The sequence below is a fragment of the Bombyx mandarina genome, chromosome 16, assembly GCF_030267445.1.
Source record: "Bombyx mandarina strain Sakado chromosome 16, ASM3026744v2".
NCBI lineage: Eukaryota > Metazoa > Arthropoda > Insecta > Lepidoptera > Bombycidae > Bombyx > Bombyx mandarina.
In genome coordinates, this window is record NC_143222.1 from 4,115,831 (window position 1) to 4,140,753 (window position 24,923).

The 24,923-nt window shown below is 41.9% G+C and overlaps 1 protein-coding gene across 4 annotated transcripts in view; it reads left to right on the forward strand.

The window, feature by feature from the left end:
• Pi4KIIIalpha (phosphatidylinositol 4-kinase III alpha) overlaps window positions 1–22,633 on the forward strand; it is a 46,171-nt gene extending 23,538 nt beyond the window's left edge. For all 4 annotated transcript variants that reach the window (XM_089734054.1, XM_089734055.1, XM_028187612.2 and 1 more), the window contains 22 exons: window positions 637–774; window positions 1,401–1,505; window positions 3,177–3,368; window positions 3,701–3,905; window positions 5,770–5,970; window positions 7,019–7,151; window positions 7,895–7,969; window positions 8,354–8,583; window positions 9,224–9,351; window positions 10,076–10,222; window positions 10,982–11,163; window positions 11,797–11,926; window positions 12,511–12,690; window positions 13,311–13,431; window positions 14,841–15,031; window positions 15,988–16,054; window positions 16,133–16,254; window positions 17,388–17,576; window positions 18,220–18,342; window positions 19,583–19,706; window positions 20,846–21,005; window positions 21,669–22,633. In XM_089734054.1, the coding sequence (XP_089590180.1) occupies window positions 637–774; window positions 1,401–1,505; window positions 3,177–3,368; window positions 3,701–3,905; window positions 5,770–5,970; window positions 7,019–7,151; window positions 7,895–7,969; window positions 8,354–8,583; window positions 9,224–9,351; window positions 10,076–10,222; window positions 10,982–11,163; window positions 11,797–11,926; window positions 12,511–12,690; window positions 13,311–13,431; window positions 14,841–15,031; window positions 15,988–16,054; window positions 16,133–16,254; window positions 17,388–17,576; window positions 18,220–18,342; window positions 19,583–19,706; window positions 20,846–21,005; window positions 21,669–21,894 (3,369 nt within the window). In that variant the 3' untranslated portion in view covers window positions 21,895–22,633. The remainder of the gene's footprint in view (window positions 1–636; window positions 775–1,400; window positions 1,506–3,176; window positions 3,369–3,700; window positions 3,906–5,769; window positions 5,971–7,018; window positions 7,152–7,894; window positions 7,970–8,353; window positions 8,584–9,223; window positions 9,352–10,075; window positions 10,223–10,981; window positions 11,164–11,796; window positions 11,927–12,510; window positions 12,691–13,310; window positions 13,432–14,840; window positions 15,032–15,987; window positions 16,055–16,132; window positions 16,255–17,387; window positions 17,577–18,219; window positions 18,343–19,582; window positions 19,707–20,845; window positions 21,006–21,668) is intronic.
• The last annotated feature ends 2,290 nt before the right edge of the window (window positions 22,634–24,923 follow it).

A 24,923-nucleotide genomic window follows, 5' to 3' on the forward strand; every position in this document is an offset into this window, starting at 1 on the left:
ATAAATTTCAGCTATTTGAATGAAATAGCTGAAGAAGTTTTTTTTTGTAATGATATTTTTAATTTTAAAACTCCAATAATGTAACCCAAGGTGTAAAACGAATTACCTAAAATATTCTTTACATCGCGCGCCCTGCGAAAACTATTGATGATAGAATAAAATAATGTACTACGACTTTGTAGAACACATTATTTTTTACAAAAAGCGTCACGACAGCATATGTCTAACTATTATAGTTATGCCGCAATAAGTGTTCTTTTATTGAGAAAAATAAAACAACGTCAATAATCGTTGAAATTTTTTTTAAAGACCCGAGCGGAGCCGGAGCTGACCGCTAGTCACTACATAGTATAAAATAAAGTCGCTTTCTCTGTCCCTATATCTGTCTGTCCCTATGTATGCTTAAATCTTTAAAACTACGCAACGGATTTTGATGCGGTTTTTTCTAATAGATAAAGTGATTGAAGAGGAAGGTTTATATGTATAATAACATCCATTAAATAGTGGAGAAATCAATAATAAATTGCAGTTTCCGTAGCGAAGCGAGGGCGGGTCGCTAGTAATAAATAAAGTCCAAAGTGCATCTCGTTTAAGTGACATCTCATAACTGACGAACAACGTTTAAAATGATTTCAGGTGCTTTGGTCCATGCTGGATATATTGCAAGTGCTGAGTTTCAGTCTCGAGTTGGACGCGAACCAGGAAACGCCGCTGCTTAAGGTTCCCGGGACAGATTTCACTTTGCAGCTCCAAGACACGTTGGAAGGGAGAGAGGTAAAAATAATTGAAGCGTCAATTTGTTATATCAAAGTTACAGTTTCCCACATTGCTATTGTTAACTTGACTGCTATTTATGTATTAAAGGAATCTCAAGACGTTGTGACTAACTTGAAAGTCTACCTGCAAACGTTTCGGGTACTGATGACAGAACAATCATTTTATTACTTATTTTTATTTTACCTGATAATATCCTGGTCATGATAATTACTACCATCTAAGCAATAAACAAAAAAAAATTACCATTAAAAATACGATAGTTTTAATTATTCGTAGGGTATGCGACATTGTTATAAAAAAAACAAGTTTTCATTGTGTCTGTTTGTGTCAGTCAATCTTTGAAATTCGTCTATTCGTGTAATGTATTTGCTTTTGTAGACTTTTAGTGCTGACTTTATTTTCAAATATTTTGCTAAAAGTGCTAAAAGATTTTTGATAAAAAACGACCTTATAGAAAATTTTAATTTAAAAAAGAAATAGAAAAATCAATGCTAAATTCAAAGTGAATGAAATTGAAATTGCGCAAATAGTCGATATTCCGACGCCCCCCACTCCGAGAGTCGATATATCGATGGTTCGTGCTCAAGGGATTAATAATGGAAATTACGTTTTTTCTTCCGCAGAGCATAGTCAAAGACTTCGCCGACCGTTGTCACGGCATCGTCCAGGAAGCCATGAAGTGGGCCCCGCAGTCCACCCGCTCACACCTGCAGGAGTACCTCAACCAGGTCCGGCGCGTGCAATCATACTAGTGACTAGTGAACGGCTATTTGGTTTATGCGACATTTCGCTTTTTTTTTCCTACCTAAGCTGATGGTCTTGAGAGACCGTATCAGCGTCACCGGTTTAGTGCAGTTCACGGAGCTCAAACCTGACGACGTTGCGAACACGAGCCCTAGCAAGAGCAGTGCTTCGCAGAATCTACCACCGGATCGGAACCCGACCCACTGAGAAGATCCGGCGAGAAACTCAGTGGGCTGTGTCTGTGGGTTAATTTACTCGCCAAACCCTTCGTCGATGACCGGTGCTTGTGGTACCTAAAACCACCGTTAGTTGATCGGGAGGATCCGAGATGAGATTCCGTTTAATACGCGACATTTATCTTTGTAATTAAAGGTCCGTTTTATTTGGTATTATTAGTTTCAACAATTCGATGTTTTTAATTTAACTTTAACCAAGTTTACCTCATTCGAATAGCTGAAGAAGTTTTTTGATTATGATATTTTTTGGGCCGTGGAAGTGGGCCGGCCACATATTATTATGTCGTCGCACTGACAATCGGTAGGGCACTAAAATACTGGAGTGGAGACCTCGTACTGGACGTCGTAACGTGGGCGGACAGCTAACGAGGTGGACCGATGACCTGGTCAAAGTAGTTGGTAGAGACTGGACGAGAAAGGCAAGAGACCGAAAAGAACGGTGTGCATTCGAGGAGACCTACACTCAGCATTGGGTGGACACGGGTTGAAGAAGAGAATTTTTTTCCAAATTTTGAACTTTAAATGGATCTCCTGTAAAGTTGCAAAAGTCGCTCAAACCAAATAGCCTTTCACCCCTCGATGTATTTCATGTCGCCATATAGTGACTCTTACAAATAACTGCTCCATATTGTTTCCGATGTTTTCAAATAGTTTTCGTCGTCACGGTGTCGTCCGGTGTAAAAGCAGTTTTAGTTATGTCCATGACGCCGCTTTTTATTTCATTGTAGATAGCACATTGTACCGAAGGAAAAAAAAAGATGTTTTCTTGTTGAAAAATAGTGAAGATTGCATTAAATGTTATGATATAATAATGTATTTCTCAAAATACTTGTAGTTGAGTGTATTGTTATATAATACTTACAGGCAGGTATCGCTATCCTGCCTATTTCTGCCGCGAAGCATTCATGAGTTTCGGTTTGATGGGTACTGCTGCCGTTCTTCTGTACACTCGACATATTGACCTCATGTCGACCACATCACCTAGTTTTTTTTTAATATTTTCATTTCCCTTGTAGGCAGACGCGCATACGGCCCACCTGATGGTGACTGGTTACCGTCGCCCATGGACTTTAGCAATCCCAGGGGCAGCCAAGCCAAGCCTCTGCCTACCGTTAAGTATTCTCCACAAACCTCGTTTGAAGAAGGACATGTCATAGCGCTCGGGAAACACCGCGGAGGGGAGCTCATTCCATAGCCGGATGGTACGTGGCAAAAAAGATCTCTGGAAACGTACTGTGGATGAACGCAGCGTTAGTATGGAGGTACTCCGGTGGCGGGCGGTGCGATGATAAAAACAAGATGATGGTATCATCTAAAACAATTCCTCAGAGCTAGATCATTAACTCGTCCGCTGATGTAGTGTAAGAAAAAAAAAACATAATATAGTTATCTTAAGTGTTACACGTCGTTATTGAACAGGTCCCGAACTCGACGCTGTGGCACCACTGCGGGCTCGCGCTGGCGACGGGCGCGCTGCTCGGAGCCGCCGGCCTCAACCGGATGTCCGCGCCCCTGCCCCGCGCCGCCCTCGACAAGCGCCCGCCCTGCGTCACGCAGGACTCGGCCGCCTTGCTCGCCGTCGTGTCGCAGAGGAGTCGATTTGCTGGGGAGGTGCGATACTCGATCAGATAGGCTTACTGGTGGTAGGACCTCTTGTTAGTCCACCCGGGTAGGTACCACCACCCTGTCTGTTTCTCTCATGAAGCAGTGATGCGTTTCGGTTGGAAGGGTAGGGCAGCCGTTGTAACTATACTCAGACCTTAGAACTTATATTTCAAGGTGGGTGGCGCATTTACTTTGTAGATGTCTATGGGCTTCAGTAATCACTTAACACTAGGTGGGCTGTGGGCTCGTCCACCCATCTAAGCGGACTCACAAGACGTCATACCACCGGTAAATATAGTAACCTCTGTCGGTACTGAGTGCGAGCGTTGTCCTGACAGATAGCGGGCGCGGTGAGCGCGGAGGGCGGCGGCGAGGCGGCGCTGTGGCGCGTGGCGGCGCGGCTGCTGGGCTCGCTGCGGGAGGCGGGCGCGGCGGGCGAGACCGCGCACCGCGCCGCGCTGTGGCGGGCCGCCGCGCTGCTCGTGCACGCCGCGCAGCACAGCCCCGCCGCGCCGCTCACGCGCCGGCTGCTGCACGCCGTCGGTCTGTACACTGTACTCCCTTTTTCTTTTTTCTTTTTTTTCGGATAGAGGGCCGAACTCTACGATCTGCACGGTGTTGTGAGCAGACTGCGGGCCCAAGGATTTTAGGGCCCACCCACTAAACGACTCCCCTGCACTCTTACACTCGACGTCCGATCCCCTCCGAGGTCAGAACCCGGATGAGGTAGGGGGCTACCGTGGTCCACACTACAACCAGACGGCGCGGCTCACCCCAAGAACGCCTAGCCAACGGAGCCTTCGAGGCGAATCGAAGGCTCTGAAACGTCGGCCGTCTCGGTACGGCACCCCGTCGGGCCGCCCAGACGGTGCCGCTGGTGTCACGGAATACCCCGCTGGACCAGAACCAGCCTGCCGGGTCGGGACCCGATACACCGTCGACCGGTTGCTCTATTTACTCCACGGCAACGCGCTAGAGTGCTCGTAGCGCGCCGCGCGGCCTCACCCCCTCAGGTCGCCCCTTGACCTTCACCGGGGGGAGGCCGCTACCTACAGGGGCCGGGACGTACGGGCGTATTCCCGCCTCCGGCCCCCGGCTCGACGTCGACGGATCGGTGCGGAAAGAGAAGACCTCTCCCTCTCTCGCTCCGCCGCCTCCTTCTGCGAGATGGTGGACTCGCAGAAGTCGAGCATCGCCTTCCAGGAGCGAGAGGTCCTCTCCTATGACCGCGACGAGGGCGGCGTGTTGCTCGTCGAATCCAGAGCAACGTACCAGTGTGTGTTCCGCTGTGTCTTCCTCGTCGCAGTCCGCGCAGTGGTGGCACTGCGCCGTCAGTTCCCTTCCGGCTATCTTATGCAAGTACCGGCCGAAACATCCGTGGCCGGTAAGCATCTGCGTCATCCGGAAGGTGAGGCATCCGCGGTCACTGTACTCCCTGCACTAGCGAACTTTTTTTGAAGTTATACTTTAGGCGCGTTATGAAAAATTGATGAGAGTGAAATTTTACGATGCGCGTGACACAAAATTAACAGAAATGAAGTTGCCCATAAGTGCTCCAATACAATTGAGGTTAACTATCCGTATATATTATTTAGTAATATAAATGACAAAATTATTATTTAATATAATTCATACTAAATATTATTAAATTATTAACGTCAAATATTTATTATTAATTATTTAATATTTAAAAACAAAAGAAATAAATTTAATAAAAATAAAGTAAAACTTCTTACGCGCGTACATAAGTACACGCACCCTTTTTTTTTGTGCCAGGTACCAAAACTCCTACGAGGTCCCCGTGCTTAAGGGGCGCGCGGGGTATGTGGGACTGGTTCGCAACTGCGAGACCGCGAGCCCAAGGATGATGCACTAGCGACCTGACCTTGCCTTTTTTCCCCTACCTATGCTGATGGCCTTGAGAGGCTATTTCAGCTTCTCCTTGCTCTCCAGCTCACAAAGCTCAAACCGGAGTGTTGCTAACACTGGCCCTAGCAAGAGCAGTGCTTCGCAGAATCTACCATCGGAAACGCGACCCACTGAGAAGATCCGGCGAGAAACTCAGTAAGCTGTGTCTATGGGTTGGTGGACCGGTGCTTGAGGTATCTAAAAGCACCGTTAATGGATCGGGAGGATCCATAATGACGTGAATCAGCTCGCGTAACGACAATACTGTTGTAGCCTCAATGGTCAAACCAGAACACAGAATAGCAACACGGCAGACTTTGGACACATAGTGATTCAGTAATCTTACATTACAAGTAGACCGTTAAAAAGTATTATTATGTGGGTTATTATTTTCCGATCAAATAAGATATTTTAAATTTACATTACAATAAAGAAATATGTGTTAAAATTGACCCGATGCGTTGTTTTGCGTTAATGTATGAATACCGTTGTAACATAGCCTGGTCCCAAGTGGAGCTCTTCACGGAGGACGCGGTGACGACGGCGGTGGAATGCTGGCAGTGGCTGACGACGGCCCGGCCCGACCTCGAGCTGCGTCTCATGCAGGAGATATTCGCGGCATGGCAGTGCACCGTCGACCGGAAGATGGGCCTGTTCTCCAAGCAGACCGAGGAGACAAGCCCTCTGGCGGCCTACGAAGGTAAACTTTTTGATACTCAAAGAAAACTACTTTTTACTGGTGGTAGGACCTCTTGTGAGTCCGCGCGAGTAGGTACCACCACCCTGCCTATTTCTGCCGTGAAGCAGTAATGCATTTCGGTTTGAAGGGTGGGGCAGCCGCTGTAACTATACTTGAGACCTTAGAACTTATATCTCAAGGTGGGGGGTGCATTTACGTTGTAGATGTCTATGGGCTCCAGTAACCACTTAACACCAAATGGGCTGTGAGCTCGTCCACCCATGTATTCAATAAAAAATAAATAAAAAAACAGGTCAACAGTATTTCAAAATTAAACCGACTTTTACCTGTAAAACTGTAAAAGTATTCGAATGGTCGGAAATAATAATAACAAGCATTTATTGCTGTTTTACTTAATAGTTACTAACTTAATAAAATACTTAATAATAACTTAAATTTAAATCCTACTTATAATAGAGTATTTCGTTCGACGTTCGGTGTGGTTTTTCAAAACAGCTTGTCTTTCGACGAATGCCTCCTCTAAACATTGACCATCTATCTCTATATATAAAAATGAATTGCTGTTCGTTTGTCTCGCTAAAACTCGAGAACGGCTGAACCGATTTGGCTAATTTTGGTCTTGAATTATTTGTGGAAGTCCAGAGAAGGCTTAAAAGGTAGATAAATATGAAAATGCTCGAAAATGAAATAAAAATAACAATTTTGTTTTTCCTTTGACGTGTCCCCCGTCGGACCAATTCCTTTTGTTTGTTTTAAGTTTATTTTATACAAAAGTTTAGGTATTTTATTTATCGAGCGAGGCACTACGAAGTCTGCCGGGTCAGCTAGTATTCTCTATTTTTGGCCATTCGTCTTCAATGTATATTATACTCTATATATAGCTATACTCTATATTTCATCTTCTCAACGTTTTGGCTGCCTCCCTTTTTTTCTACAGCCGTCGATTCTACAGATTCGAATCGTCAGAAATAATAAAACGCAAGTAGTAAACACGAGATGAAACCTTAAAAGTAGTTTTAATGATTATTTTACTATTTATTTTCGACAGGTTCAAAACTGGAGCCCCGACCTCCGTTCGTGGCCCCGCACGCGGTGTGGGTCCGCTACTTGTGCGAAGTGGCGGAGACCGCCAAATACAACAGCCAGGAGAAGGTCGAGATGCTGGCGAGCCTGCTGCACCGGTGAGTCGCACGTGACGTCATCGACGCGCGTGACGTCAACAACGAGTGCCTTCATCTCATTAATACTCAATCTCCTTCCTTCAAACACGACCAGAACAGACAAAATGTGATAGTTTACTATAGATATAGAAGTCAATACCATTTATTCGTATCTCTGAATTGTGTTTGGAATTTGGAATGGAATCTCTTGAATTGAATTCTTGCCTTGGATGAACTATGTGAAAGAAGATATGCGAGAGTGGGAGATCAGTGATAGGTATGAATGTAAAAAGAGAATATGCAGCGCCGACTCTACATACTGGGATGTGAGCAAAAAGAAGTAAAAGAAAGATTATAATGTCCGCTAAGATAATGGGTATGAGCTGGGATTCACTATAGAAGTATGTAGAACTGGTGGTAGAACCTCTTGTGAGTCCGCACGATTAGGTACCACCGCCCTGCCTATATCTGTCGTGAACCAGTAATGCGTTTCGGTTTGAAGGGTGGGGCAGCCGTTGTAACTATACTTGAGACCTTAGAACTTATATCTCAAGGTAGGTAGCGGCATTTACGTTGTAGTTGTCTATGGGCTCCGGTAACCGCTTAACACCACGTGGGCCGTGAACTCGCCCACAAGCTTAAGCAATAGAATACATATCCCCATTCAAATGAGTATTGCTTTATTAATTTAGTCTCGAATATTAACTATAATCTGGGACGTAGTTTTTGATTAAAACTCAAAGCGTGTTGTTATTTTTTTTCAGATCTTTGCCGATCACTGTGGGCGATTACCGCGATCACATAAACAGACACGTCGAAGCAGTCGGAGTCAGATTCAAGTGAGAATTCAAGAGAGGATAATTCGTATCTTAGGAATTTTAATTAACATGTTTATGGGTCATTAAGCAATCGTTTGTTTCGATTTTATTTATAGAACTGTCATTTCAAACTAATGTTTTTGATATATTTCGTAAATCGTCTTGGAAAATTGTATGTGGTTAACGATATTAAAATAAAAATCAATTCAAAAATAATAGGGGAGTTGTTTTTAATTGAACAATGACGTCATGGTTCACATTCGTTTACAAATTCCATACATAAAACAACTTTGCGAGAAAGGGATAGAGCATATGCACGAATAACGTTAACCCATAAACTTCGATATATGATAATGAACTTTTAATAATTACATCAACATTAACAAATGTTTTTGTCTCTTTCAGACTCCTCTCGTGCGGTCTCTCTCTACTGCAAGGCGACATACTGCCGCGCTCGCTGGCCAGGAACATACTCCGCGAACGCGTGTACAGCGCCTGCTTGGACTACTTCTGTCGAGGGATCCAGTGCCCGTCGAAAAGCTCCGGAGCTTTAAGGGAGGATATCATATCGTTGATAAAGTTCTGGCAGCTCATGCACTCCGATAAGAAGTATTTGAAGAGCAGCGATATAGGTGGTGAGTAATGTCAATCTTTAATTAAGATATTAGAATGAGCATTGTTCTATCGCTTGAACCTGTACGCGTGTTTACTTCGCGGCAGAAATATACTGGTGGTTCTGATGCTCTGGTATCAGTTTAGTACCTGAAGGTCAGTGAGCTCTTCCGACCGACCAAAGGAAAAAAAAACACGTGTGGCACTCGGGGACTGCCGCGGTAAAGCTATTGCATAGCATTTTTTATCAACGTATGCAATTATAATAAGACAATAATAATTTAATATTAAAACAATAATAAAATAAGACCACGCTATATTTATAAACATTAAAAAAAGCAAAACATTAACTGTCCCCTTCATACTCATAAACTCATAACGCGCGAGAGAGAGATGGGCAGACTTTTCATGATGCGCATGCAATGCGACGTCATGCCGCGCGCTTATTCACAAACACTACACAAGCGCAACGAGTGCATGTGTTGAACGCGAGTTATATGGTAGGCGGAGTGGGGGTGTTTGGTTTTATTTTCGTTACGGAATTTCTTAATTCGGTCACCGCGCTCAAAGCTCGCGATAAAAACTATGCAATAGCTGAATAAAAATTGCCTTTTAAATCTCTAATTACTATCGTGTCTCTCAACGCTCTGTGTTGTGTTACAGGTGAATACGAGCTGATGGGTCCGAGCAGCCAGCAGAGCCTCTACACGTCGAACTCGCCCACGGACAACAGGTCGTCGGTGAACAGCAGCGACATTGGCAGCCGCCAGACCACGGGCTGGATCAACACGGTATTCTGCACTCTTAAACGTTGATTTTTTTTGGATTGAAGGATTATTTGTGGCCGGAGGCCTTTCCAGTTTCATCAGGACAGGTGGGCGAATAAAGGCTCAGCCAGGAGGGGTGGGATTTGCTAACAGCTGCCCGAGCGCCTCCGAAGGAGATCTAACAACACAAGAGCAGCCGGATCGGAATCGCGACCCGCTGAGAAGATCCGGCGAGAAGCTCAACGAGCTGATGTATGGGTTATGTTGAAGGTGGCCGAGTTCGACGAGTACGGTTACCTGGCTCCCTACTCCTAGTGTTAGAGCTGAAGGCGTCTAATGCAAAGGTTATTGGATCTGATGGATCCGTAATGGCATGTGGTAAACGTTGATACATTTTTAAAGGATATGACGTAGGTGCGCGCGTGCCGATCGCTTGTGTTCGTATCCCGCAGACAGGCACGTGTTATTGTAAGGAAGCACGTACGGGACACGTGCTCACGAGCGACTTACACAGTGAAGAAATGACGTCATGTAATAAAAAAATTGGTCCTATATCCATGTCGTCATATATCTTGTGTGTTATTATATAAAGTACTATCCTTCAAAGAAATAGCCGAGTGGTGGTAGCTACCCGGGTTAGCTCTCAAAACGACCAGCGGGTAGCTAGTGGTAGTAGTAACTACCCTCTTATTATTATTATTTTGTTGATTTTAGGGTATTTGTAATATTTGATTCTGATTTTCCTCAGGTACCAATGTCCACGACCACGCTGAGCAGCGGAGCGGGTAGCATAGCGGGGAAACGATCTAACCGAAGCGTCAAGCCGCCCGTCAAGCAACAGGACACGTACGTCAAGGACTACGTCAGGAAAAGGAATCTTATATTGGAGCTTATGGTAGGTTTGGATATTTATCAGCACTAATGACGAACAGACACACATCCCATCTGATGTCGAGTAGTTGCCGATGTAAACACGTCCCTCGTAGAACCACTTTAAGGTATAACGTGGAAGGTACTGGCCATTGTAATGCACAGTAGGACTAGCCTAACTCGGCGCATGAGGAGTTTGAGGTCAAGAGTTCTCGGATACGAGCAAAGGCTGCCTGATATAATAATATGTATGTGAGTCCCCCACTTCTGAGCCACTTGTCTATAGTAATATTATGATGAATGTAATTTATATCTTGACGTAAAAAAAAAATATATTTTTGCTTAGATGGAAGGACGAGCTCACAGCCCACCTGGTGTTAAGTGGTTACTGGAGTACATAAATGTGCCACCCACCTTGAGATATAAGATCAAAGGTCTCAGTATAGTTACAACGGCTACCTCACCCTTTAAACTGAAACGTATTACTGTTTCACGGCAAAAATGGGCGAGGCGGTGATACCTAACGGCGGACTCACAAGAGGTCCTACCACCAGTAAGAGTTTATTGACGAAATATTATAGAAAATACTATATATCGCATCTTTAGAATTGAAGTGGCTTAATTCAATATTCTTGTATTATTGTATTTGAAGAATTGTGATATTTTATAATAATATAATTGGTAGGTAGTATTATAAGTTGCCTAGATTTACATGACGAAATTGACAACCCGTGCGGACTCACAAGAGGTCCTACCACCAGTTCACGATGAACACAAATTTTAGGCGGTCGAGATAGAGTTCTTGGTGACGTGGCACAACCCTCACGGGCGACCCGAGCAGGCCGTCCCGGGCGAGGACAACATCGCCACCTGGCGCTCCAAGCCCAACACCGAGCGGACCTGGAGGGACCACGCCAAGCTGGCCTGGGAAATCAGCCCCGTGCTCGCCGTCTTCATGCCGGAGAGGTGAGAGTACCAATGCCTCAACACTAGAGACAGAATATCGAATATGATTTTTTTTATTGAGTTTAACATTGTTAAAGAAATCAAAAAACAAAAAAAAACAAAAAAAAACCGGTAACCACTTTACACCAGGCAACATGTGATATCGTACAGTTTTCTATGCAATAACAAAACAACATTGAAATATCGATAACAATCACTGACCCCTAAACATCTAGATCGACTTTATGTTTTACATTTCCTCCCATTTTCTTCTCAACATATCTATATATATTAAATACGTGAAGCAAAAACTTTATACCCCTTTTTACGTAAATTGCGCGGACGGAGGAGTATGAAATTTTCCACACTTATAAATAATATAGAGATGGTGTACAGAATGTTTTTTTTTTTTTTAAAGTATGCATAAAAAATACAGTAAATCATTAAAAAAACATTACACACACTGCCATGTATTTGGCACAACACATACATATAAATATACTCTTTTTTTATTGTCAATTGTCAAACTTTTGTTATTGTTTAAAGTCTGTGCCTAGCTGAGCCTTTGCTCGCCCACCTGTCCTGGTGAAACTGGAAAGGCCCCCCGGCCACCAGTATCTTTCAATAATAAAAAAATGCCTCTTAATATCACAGGCTAAAGAACGACGGTATAGTGGCGGAGGTCAGACGCAAAGTCCAAGCGCAGCCGACCGCGGTGTGCCACGTCCCCCAGGCCCTGAAGTATCTGGTCACCACCGAAACCTTACTCAACGATGCGCAAGAGGTAAAGAGAGAGAGAGACAGACAGACAGACAGAGAAAGAGAGAGAATCATTATTTTATACTGCTAATATGGGCGGACGAGATTACTGTCCGGTTTTAAGTGGTGACTGGAGCCCATAACCCTGCCAAAACCGGTCCCAAGCCCGGATTAGAAAAGAGGATGGTTGAGTTGAAGTTCAGACCTTTTCGCCGTAGAACAGTTAACGCCCGAATGTCGGGCGGCGTTTAATTAGCCCTACCCAATTAAGGCTTCAGCTGCTTCGAAGTACTGTTCCAAAAGCACTGCCATGGAACGACACGGGATCCTACCATGTTTATTTTCCAAGAAAGCCTCACGAGGCCACGACTTTCGGCATTAAGGATTTTCGACGCAAGGAGGAGAAGTCCATAAATATTTACAACGTAAATACCGCTACCCACCTTGAAACATGACGTACCCGTGCGATATTGAGTTCTAAGTCTCAGGTTGTATGGCAACGGCCTCACCCTTCAAACCGAAACGCATTACTGCTTCGCGGCACACTACGGCACCTAACTTGTGACGTCACAACACGCCCTACCAGTAAAGTTGAAATTGACGTTTCAGCTGGTACACATGATAACCTGGGCCCGGGTCAGTCCGGTGGAGGCCCTGTCGTACTTCAGCCGGCAGTACCCGCCGCACCCGCTGTCGGCGCAGGCGGCCGTCAACACGCTGACGTCATACCCCTCCTCGACTCTCCTCCTGTACATACCGCAGCTGGTGCAGGCGCTGCGGCACGACACGGTAACACAGTCTCACCTAAGCTATACAATCTTCAATCTGACGTCGGAAATATCAAATAAATTGTTTTTTTATTTATTGCCCTTGTATGCAGACGAGCATACGGCCCACCTGATGGTGAGTGGCTACCGTCGCCCATAGACTTCAGCAATGCCAGGAGTGGAGCCGAGCCGCTGCCTACCGCTTAATACTCTCCACAAGCCTCGTTTGAAAAAGGACATGTCATAGCGCTCGGGAAACACCGCGGAGGGTTGCTCATTCCATAGCCGGATGGTACGTGGCAAAAAAAAACCTCTGGAAACGCACTGTGGATGAGCGCAGCGGTTCCAGATAATATGGATGAACTCTGCTCTGGTGGCGGGAGGTGCGATGATAAAAGGGAGATGAAGGGATCATCTCAAACATGAAACAAACTAATTTATGTGTATTATCTATGAATCAGGCTACAAATGTGTTTCGATTCAACCCGAGCGATGACGCCTCGACTCTACGGAACCCTTACACCCGAAGCGAGCCGATGTTTGACGAGCAGTTGCGGCTCGCATCCACTAGGTGGCGCGCTTTTGCTTCGGTTCTCGTGTCCGAACGCGACATACTAATTATGATAAATAAATTTAATGCAGATGGGATACGTGGCGGAATTGATAAAGTCACTGGCGAAGAAATCTCAGGTCGTAGCGCACCAGCTGATATGGAACATGCACACGAACATGTACACAGACGAGGAGATGCATAATAAAGATCGTAAGTGTGTATGAGTTATATCACTTCCCGCATTTTAACTGTTCGATAACAAATGCTTTGAAGTATTGGTACGCGCTGGGGTTCGGGATAAATAATAATTCTACCGAAGCACAAATTATAATTCTATTTAACACATAGAACACTTTACAATTATTTTTTTATTGCTTAGACGGGTGGACGAGCTCACAGCCCACTTGGTGTTAAGTGGTTACTGGAGCCCATAGACATCTACAACGTAAATGCGCCACCCACCTTGAGATATAAGTTCTAAGGTCTCAAGTATAGTTACAACGGCTGCCCCACCCTTCAAACCGAAACGCATTACTGCTTGACGGCAGAAATAGGCGGGGTGGTGGTACCTACCCGCGCGAACTCACAAGTGGTCTTACCAGCAGTAAAATTCGATAACAAATGCTTTAAAGTATTGTTTCGCGCTGGGGTTCGAGATAAAAAATAATCCTACCGAAGTATAAATTATAATTCTATTTAACACTTAGAACACTTTATGATTCGTAACACACTTCACCCGCTTCGCTTCAGGTGATCCGTTCGCTGTTTCGCTTCGAGTAGATCCGATTACTAACTGCTTTCGTGTCATCTCTGCAACGCTTTTATACGATACGAAGTCGATACGACATCTCTATAATTATCGAGAACATTCCTGACCGGTCGAGTAGTTTCGATATGTGTTTCTGCTATTTGATAATAGATGAAATACGTTTCTAATGAAATACATATTTAAAAAATGTTCACGATTGACTTCCACGGTGGAGGAATAACATCGTGTAATAAAAATCAAACTTGCAAAATTATAATTTGCGTAATTACTGGTGGTAGGACGTCTTGTAAGCCCGCACGGGTAGGTACCACCACCCCGCTTATTTCTGCTGTGAAGCAGTAATGCGTTTCGGTTTGAAGGGTGGGGCAACCGTTGTAACTACTCGTATATTGAGACCTTAGAACTCATATCTTAAGGTGGGCGGCGGCATTTACGTTGTAGATGTCTATGGGCTCCAGTAACCACTTAACACCAGGTGGGTTGTGAGCTCATCCAACCATCTAAGCAATAAAGAAAAGAAAAAAAGATATCCCGACCACTTCTGTTTGGTCCTCGATCTTTATGTATTAAACCCTAGTTCTGGAATTTTTGTGAATTTTAAGATAACGTTGCATGAATATTTTAAATGCGTCATATCTCAAGGTGGGTGGCGGCATTTACTTTGTAGATGTCTATGGGCCCCGATAACCACTTAACACCAGGTGGGCCGTGAGCTGCTCCACCCATCTAAGCAATAAATGAATAAAACTTAATAATAAACTAACAGGCGAACCATGCTATTTGTATCCTGTATCCCCAATTCGAACTGACCGTTTCTCCGACCTTATTCAAAGTTTCCATTTACTTCTAGCCGCTCTATTCGACATCCTCGAGTCGTTGACGAAGAGCATAGTAGATTCCCTGTCGGGACCCGCGAAGGCGTTCTACGAAAGGGAATTCGATTTCTTCGGTCAGATCACGAACATCAGCGGAATCATCAGACCGTACCCCAAGGGAGCGGAGAGGAAGCGAGCGTGCTTGGAAGCGCTGAAGAACGTTAAGGTATGAAGCAGTAAAAAAACTATATATATACATCGTCTCAGAAAAGATCATTTAACCAATTGTGTGTAACACCTTTAAGCCTTGTTCGGACTAGGCGAGTATTTTAGTCGAGTACCGAGTAATTTAGTAGCTAAATGTGTCTGAGCATCAAAAATGTAGTCGAGTAGGTTAGTAAATAATTTAGTCAAGTCAATCCACTTTGTTCTATTTTTTCGGGCGAGTAGCGAGTAGTTTAGCCACTAAATTACTCGGTACTCGACTAAAATACTCGCCTAGTCCGAACAAGGCTTTAGTTGAGTATGATATATTATGGGGAGTCGATTTTCACACATCAGATAAATAAAATACCTATTATCACTTAGCCGAGCGAAATGATTTTTGTTTTGACATCAGTGTGCTTAGTGCGAATTTTTTTAACGTTCTCCATAGCGTAGAAGTTAGCTCATATTTGTATGGAATGGGATCTGTTACACGGCCCTTCTCAAACTTCTTTTTAAAAAAAAAAAACACAAAAACTTTTCACAACTAAACTGTCTTTTATTAGACTTCACAATTTTACAACACTATTGTTGACTTCTCAAACTTATGTATGCTCGCGACGGCTTCCAGATTCTAACTGGTTTTCTATACGATTTGATTTTACAAGAAAGCTAAAAATGATGACTCTAATGGAAAAACACAGTGAGCTCGTAAACGAGCTGATTAGGGCAAAGATGCTTTGTAGAGTACTGTGTAACAGATCGTTTGCGTACATTTGCCGCTGTTCCAACTGCCCACAAAATTGGGCTGGCTAACTTTTACGCTATCGAGAAAGTTAAAAAACTCGCACTAAGCATACTGAATGTTATGCTTGCTACCGTCAAATTTGTATAAAAACTAAACGTATACACAATATGTATATATTTATTTTCCAAAGCGTGCGAATTATAATTTATTGTATTAATGTTATTATACAGGTGCAGCCGGGGTGCTATCTACCCTCCAATCCAGACTCTATGGTCATCGATATAGACTATAAAAGCGGTAAGTAGCGGCTTATGTTGTAAGTTTATGATGATAGATCTGAAGTAAACATTGAAGTCTCGTCGGTCTCGTGTGCAGGTACTCCCATGCAGAGCGCCGCGAAGGCTCCGTACTTAGCGCGGTTCAGAGTCCGAAAGTACGGGATCGCGGAAATGGAGTCCCTCGCCATGGCCATCGCGTCGGGCGAGGAGCCGCCTGCGGTGAGGACTTCATTATTTGTTGTCGGTTCTCTCTGTGATAACCGAACCCTCGTAAATATACTATCTAGTTGAGAGCTTAGAAGTCGCGTCTGAAGGTGGGTGACGAAAAAGAAAGTATATTGTACTCCTTTTTATGAAAATTGCGCGCACGATGGAGTATGATTTTTTTTTATTTCTTAGATGGGAGGACGAGCTCACAGCCCACCTGGCGTTAAGTGGTTACTGGAGCCCATAGACATCTAAAACGTAAATGCACCATCCACCTTGAGATATAAGTTCTAAGGTCTCAAGTATAGTTACACTCATATATATTAGAAATTTTCCACACTTATAGAGAGTATAAAGAAGGAATGCAGAATGTTAATATTTTTTCTAATTATGCATAAAAAACACATTGATTCAATAAAAAAAACAAAATGTGTGCAATTCACACGTGGTAGAAGTGAAACCTTCCAAAATTAAAATACAATTATCCTAAACGTCTTAAGTATATGTAAAATTTTGTCATTCGTAAATAATTGTAAGGTAGCGCCCTCTGTGAATTGATATTTTAATTTCACGTATAATCCTAAATTAAAATTCACTACAAGAGCTTTCATACACACGTTAGTATTAAAAAATCTCACAGATGGCGCTGTATTAAATAGTATGTATATTTCTGTCTCATTCTTTGCTGGCTTCATCCTACACATTTTTGTATTTGTGTCTCTTACCTGTCGTTTTTTCCGTTGCATCCGGTTTGAAATAACAACGATTCTAAAGAAGTTTTCACTTCAAAAATATTACACACACCACCATGTATTTGACACAACACATTTATATATTCTTTGTTTATTGTCAAACTTTTATTATTGTTTTAAATTAAATGAGTTGTAATAAAGCTTCAGTAGAATTGTAATTATTTACTGAGAATTGAATGGACTTCTTGAAACAATCCAAGAAGCCATGTTCTTGAGCACTTGCTGCGTACGTGCTTTCTTACATGTGCCTACCTGCGCGATATGAACGACGTCTTCTTTGAGCCACGAAAACTTCTTCCATTACTGGCTTATAATAAACTTCCCAAAACAATGTTTATTTTAAGAAATTATTGCTTTGTCGATTTATATACAAATGTTATCGTTAATGTTTAGGAGGAAGGCAAGGACCGGTACACGTCGATAGCGGCGGAGACCTGGCAGGCGGCCATATTTAAAGTGGGCGATGACGTCAGACAAGACATGCTGGCCCTGCAAGTGATATCGCTGTTCAAGAACATATTCCAGCAAGTCGGCCTGGACTTGTACCTGTTTCCGTACAAAGTCGTCGCCACCGCGCCGGGGGTGAGTACGTTAAAGGGCTACCCCAACCACGTGCGGACTGGTAGAGATGAGCTGCCGAGGGTCAACTTAAGACTAACCCTATAACTAGTATTAATATATCGAACTCTTTGACGTGTCTAACAAGAACGGTGACCGATGTTTAGAGGGCTTAAAAACACCGAGATTGGACTGGGAGGATCTGATAGGTCAGGTTGAGGGTAGTTTCAAATAACCCCTGCCTAGTGCATTGAATTAATTTCTATACTATATCTCGATTATAAGACCGCAATAAACAAATCAAAAACACACGCACAAGAGTGTTTACAAACAACGGCAGGAAGAATCTATAGGTCAGATTTAGGTCGATGGCGGGTATTTTTAAATAATACCTGCCTTAATGCATCTACGCTACGTAATACTAATTTAAAATCTCCACGTCCACTGAATTAATCTCTACACCGACTTTCGGTTTTTATATTTAAAGAGCACAGTAGTTGCAGTAGGCAGCGGCTTGGCTCTGCCCCTGGCATTGCTGAAGTCTATGGGCGATGGTAACCACTCGCCATCAAGTGGGCTGTATACCTGTCTGCCTACAAAGGCAATAAAAAAAACACACACACACAAGGTTTTTAAACAACGGCATATTTGTGTGTGTTTCTCTCAGAGCGGGGTCATAGAATGCGTGCCCAACGCCAAGTCGCGTGACCAGCTGGGCAGGCAGACGGACTTCGGACTTTACGAATATTTTATAAAGAAATACGGCGACGAGACCACAAGGGAGTTTCAGGTGAGTAAAACTCATTTTTGTTTTTATTACATTGCGTGCAATACAATAGAATTTCTCTCCTCGTACTCGTCGAACTCGACAAAGAGGTCGACGTGCAACCTAACCGAATCCGATCCGGTAATAGATTCATTCGCGAAGCAATTGCTCTTGAGTTGTTAGGTCTCCTTCGGAGGCGCTCGGGCAGTTGTTAGCAAAACCCACCCCTCCTGGCTTGAGCCTTTGCTCGCCCATCTGTCCTGGTGAAAATGGAAAGGCCTCCGGGCCACCAGTAATTTTTCAAACATAAAAAAAAAGAATTCCTCTAAAACGATTTGATGAAATTATCGCCTCGAAAATTACCTTTGTCGTTTGGAACGATTTGCGTGCGCTTGATACGTAAGGGATTGTCGTGTGGTCAGTCGTTACATAACGAACTCACGGACCACCTGGTGTTAAGAGCTTATTGGAGCCCGTGGACATAAACGCTGTTAAAGAAGCCGCCCACCTTGAGACATGAGTTCGAAGTTACAGAAACTCATGACTGCTTCACGGCAGAAATAGGTAGGATGGTGGTAGCTACCCGTGTGAACACAAGACGTCCCACCACCAGTAATTACGCCAATTATAATTTTTGCTGGTTTGATTTTTATTACACGATGTTATTCCTTCACCGTGGTGGAAGTCATTCGTGAACTTTAAGTATTTTATTACAAAAATTGGTACCCGCCTGCGGGATTCGAACACCGTTGCATCGCTCGATACGAATGCACGGGACGTCTTACCATTTAGGCCAAGATGACTTAAATGCATGTTTTATTTACTATTTGACAACCTATCTGATGTTTTCGCTCAAATTAATGTAACAACTAGTACTCTGTTTGTACAGTGGGAGATTAGCCCACTGAGTTTCTCGCCGTTTCTTCTCAGCGGGTCGCGTTTCCGATCCGGTGGTAGATTCTGCGAAGCACTGCTCTTATTAGGGCGACTTAGCAACACTCCGGTTTGAGCTCCGTGAGCTCACCTACATGTTAGGGCGAAGCTGAAATAGCCTCTCAAGGCTATCAGCATAGGTAGGAATAAAAAAATGGCGGGGAATTTTGGCATTTTTTTCAAACTTATTTTGCTTAAACTAACTTAATAAGCTTAAATCTCATCTACATTGGATGGTTATCTCCTCACAACGAATGCACCGGGCGTCTCGTTCTCTAGACCGCGTCGATTAATTGTAATAAAATTAGTATTGGTTTAATTTGACTATCAGGCGGCGAGAAGGTGCTTCGTGACCTCGATGGCCGCGTACAGCGTCATCGGCTTCCTGCTGCAGATCAAGGATCGGCACAACGGGAACATCATGCTGGACACCGACGGACACATCATACACATAGGTACGTGGCACGACATGCTATACGAGCGGCACCCGCAAAAATGAACCTTAAAGTCTTATATATAGAGTCTTTTTCTTTATTTCCACCTTATCCACTAGGTGGAGTCGGCACAGCTAATTTTTCTATTCCATTCTCTTCTGTCAGCCGTCATCTCAACACTCACTGCTCACTACTCTCATATCGTCATTCACACACTCCATCCATGTCTTCGGTCGACCACTTCCCCCTCTACCTTGCACTACCATTTCCATACATCTCCTAGTCACATGCATCTTCTCTGTACGCATCACATGTCCATACCACGCTAACCGTCTTTAATTTGTCAATCACCGGGGCTATTTTCAAACGTCCTCTGATATACATATTTCTTATCTTGTCCATTCTTGTCACTCCACACATGCTTCTCAACATTCGCATCTCTGCCGCATGCACTCCTCTTTCATGCTTTACTTTTGTCGCCCAACATTCAGATCTAGCATGTGACTAGAAGAGTAGAGCGATAGTCTAGGAGATGGAGATGGATGGTCATATGCACTTCAGTAGAGAGTCTAATGTTGAATATGTAATAACTTGTTTTTAAAAAAAAAATCAGCGTTTTTTATCTTATATCTTTAAACGAGTAATTCTTGTATATATAATCTGAATCTCGGAAACGGCTCCAACGATTTTCATAAGATTAAGTATACAGGGTATTGCGGGGGCGATAAATCGATCTAGCTACGATTTATTTTCAGAAAATGTTGTTTTATTCGTGTTTTCAATACGATAATCAACTTTATGACTCTTCCCGACATCTATCGGCGAATAATAATACTATTTTTCTTAATTGAGAGCAACTAACTGCTTTAAAGACACAATAACACTAAAGCTACTTCAACAGATGGCGTTGTTAAGCCACCCGAAGTGCTCATTGGCTTGGTTTTGGTTTAAATTAAAATTAAAATTAAATTGGTTTAAGGTTAGACCAAGAAAATGAATTATTTATTTAAATTATTTGTGTCTTTTTTTAACTCACGTGTTCACTTAAAATGCCTGAACGATCTTGGATCTCGGTCATCATCTAGTTTATATAAATGTTGCAGTCCTCTCTGTAGGGAAATACTCGACATTACATTAGTACTAAATAATATGTGATATAGATTTCGGATTCATGTTCGAGTCATCGCCCGGCGGGAACCTTGGCTTCGAGCCGGACATCAAGCTGACCGACGAGATGGTGATGGTGATGGGCGGCAAGATGGAGGCGCCGCCGTTCCGCTGGTTCTGTGAACTGTGCGTGCAGGCCTTCTTGGCTGTCAGGTCCGTAGATTTATAACTTTTATTTAACTGGATGAGATTGGATAGTATGAATTATATTAAATAATAATTTTGTCATTTATATTACTAAAAAATGAATGCTAATAACACTTTTTAGGGCAGCCGTTGTAACTATACTGAGACCTTAGAACTTATATCTCAAGGTGGGTGGCGCATTTACGTTGTAGATGTCTATGGGTTTCAGTAACCGCTTAACACCAGGTGGGCTGTGAGCTCGTCCACCCATCTAAGCAATAAAAAAAATTATCAGAGACAATAGATATCAGGAAGAATATGTCAATTTAAGACACAGCTGTCGTACGCTTGGAATGCAACCAGCATTCGTAACACGTCATTTCGGATCCTCCCGATCCACTAACGGTGCTTTTCGGTACCTCAAGCACAGTCCTTACCGACCCCGTCTCTTGCGACGAAGGGCTCGGCGAGTAAACTAACCCATAGATATAGCCCATTGAGTTTCTCGGCGAATCTTCTCAGTGGGTCGCGTTTCCGATCCGGTGGTAGATTCTTGCGAAGCACTGCTCTTGCTAGGGCCAGTGTTAGCAAATTTGTGAGCTCACCTTATCGCTCGGTAAATCTAGTATAACTCCTCGAGGCTGCTAGAATAGATAGGATAAAATATATAAATTATTGATTAAATTTCAGACCATACCAAGAAGCTATAATATCGATGGTGTCGCTGATGCTGGACACCGGTCTCCCGTGCTTCCGAGGGCAGACGATACGTCACCTTCGCTCACGTTTCGCGCCCAACTCCACCGAGAAGGAGGCGGCGGCGTACATGCTCTCTATCATACGTAACTCGTTCTTGAACTTTAGAACAAGGACGTACGATATAATACAGTATTACCAGAACCAGATACCGTATTGAGTCGTCGATGAAATCGATATTCATATCGATAGGCCGGTCGCGGTGCATCTCTATCTGACCTCGTGACGTCAGAGCGAACGTGCGTTATTTGTAAAGAAATAACTGGAAATGATGATAACGATTAAGACTCAACTTTCGATGTATTAAGATTTCGATGTGTTCCGGTACTCTTTAGAAACGAATATAAAGTCGATAGTAACGATGATACGAAACAAATGGTCTGATTGACATTTTTTTTCTTCTATATATACCTAAATAAATAAAAGAAAAATATATGTTTAATTTAAAAACGAAATGGTGCGAAATGTGTAGTTAAAACAAATGTCCGTTTAAAACAATGTTCCTTCAGGGAAGTGTAAGGTATATCGATATAGTCGGAAAAGTGTGCGTATCCGTTGCGAGAATTAAAAAAAAAATAGCATTACTATTTTTTAATCTAGAATTCCGCCTAATACATAACATAAACGAGATATTTAACGATATTTTATATCAGGCGGCGGTTATATTAATTTCTTTGAGCGCGATGTCTTTGGTTTGATTTAGGAAATAATTCGGTTTTCATTTTGTCTATTAAATTAAGGTGTAATGTTTAATGGAGAGATTCAAGAGTTTTCTTGCCGAGGGTTAAGGTGGACTGGTACGTCGGTCGTATTATTTTTCCAAACATACTATCTATATATTTGATAGTAGAAAGATATTTACGAACCACTGGTAAAGAATAATGACATTTGAAGTCAAATTCCAGTTGCAATTAGCAATAATGTGACTATAATGTAATGAGCTTGCTCTGTCTAAACTTAACTTCAATTTTGGCATTCAAAGGGCTAAGTCATGCCTCAAAGTACTTCTCGAATAACACCAGATTGAGGTTATTTTTAAAAGAAGCTACCTATTTAAAAAAATTAGACGAATTCTTAGTTACTTAGTTATTTTTAGAAGAGTTTCTCGTCTCCTCGATAACGACAACCGAAGGTTTTGAAAATAAATAATATTAAATACCGGTATTTGGTACTTATCGTTACGTCCACATAGAACTTTCTCTTATATTTATAATCAAACAATCACAATAAGTATTATCGTCTCAAATTCACAAACATTTCAGAAATAATCTGATTATTAATGTCATTAAATATATATATATATATATATATATAATAATTATGTTTTCTATGAACAATAAAGAACTATATACGGTGTATATTTTAGAAACAATATGAGGGTAAGATTAGAAATCATGTATTCAATTACTACCATCCTTCAGTAATTAATATTTAATTGAACACGGAAATTAGAAAGAAAAACTGCCACTATCCTTAGAAAACCCCTTTCTACTATTAAGGTGCAGATACTAAAGTTCTGTTAACATTGTAAAGGTATTTACGATATGTATAACTATGATTTAAATGTTTTAGGGAAATATAAGATAACTTTTAATAAGTGCTGCAGTACTACTAAAAATATACAAACAACACCCATGCATGCCAATTTTTTTGTTCTTATAATTCAATTTAAAAAAAAAGCATTTGCCTGAATTGAGAAACTTCTTTGTTAATTAAAGTTGCACCGACTTGCAGTTTTTCTGAGCAACAGATCACATTCCATGTTTTTTTTTTTTTTTTCATAGTATATAATTTAAATTAAATTATTATTTTCGATATTGAAGTCTGTTAATGCCTGTTTCAAGTTTTTTTTTATACAGCATATTATAAAATGGTTGTTCAAAATATAAAAGTTGTGGAATATTGTCATAGTAAATTAAACTTAAATATACAGGTTACTTGCCCTAAAAAAAAACAGTATTGTGTCTATAGTGAACAATTTGCTTCTAACGAGATATAATTAAAAAACGTTACCATTTAGATGTAATTATAAGGAAATACTATATCATGTTCTGAAATTGATCTTTTACGTAAGTATTAAATTGTATTTATTGTATATTGCATTGTACTTAGAGCTATGTTAGATGAAAACACATTTTCTCTAATTTAATTGAACTGTAGTGTTTTGAAAACATTATAATTCGTAACTTATCAAAGTCTTCAACTTGATATAAGATAATTATAATGTAGTCTCCATATTAACAGAAACCTCAAAGTGACAAACATACTAATAAATATATTTATGTAGAATCAGATTAAAAATAATGTTGTTGATTAAAAAAGCAGAATTTATTGATGTAAATAAAAAAAGAAACTATATTGTTGAAATTCAATAAGCTTAGTAAAATGTTGCCAACAGATTTAATAAAATGTTGATATTATAAAGTTTTGTGTGTTCTGGACATTCCTACAGATGTTGTTGAATTTTGAATAAAGTATCTGGTAAAGGTGCATATTTATTTAATTGATTCGTGAATGATGAATTTATAATCCTTTATACCAGGCTTTCCTAAAGTGGGCGATAACGCCCCCTTGTGGGCGCTGCAGGCCTAAAGGGGGGCGGTAAGAGAACCAAAAAAAGGGGGCGTTGAGGCTTGGGAGGCAATTTGTAATTTCAGGTGGACTCTTAGACACCGACTGAGCTCTCGCTATAGTGGTTGGTAGATGAAAAAATGGGGGCTTTACAAAATAATTTATTCTCAAAATGGGCAGTAGACAAAATAAGTTTGGGAACCCCTGTTTTATACTAATATTGTATGAAAAAACCAAGAATGAGTGAATGAATGAAGAAATCTATACATAATGATTTCATAGTTAAGTAGCATTTTCTTTGTTGTTCAACTTTTTTGATTACTAGATGTACACAAGTTTTAGGGATACCTATAAAAAAATATATGTCAATAGTGAATATTGCAAGCATAACCTCATGCATGTATGAACTCGAGTGACTGCTTTTAGTTTGATTTCAGGTAAAAGTATATTTAATAGAGAGGCTTGGCTTTCACGGTGTCGATTTCCTTGTGTTTGTCTCATATGTATTTCTAGAACCCATAAAGTAAAAAAAATAAGGTTTTTTTGCCCACCTGCCTGGAGGGGCTATTCTGGTTACGCTAGTGGGAGACTACTACACTTGTATAAGTTATGACTGTA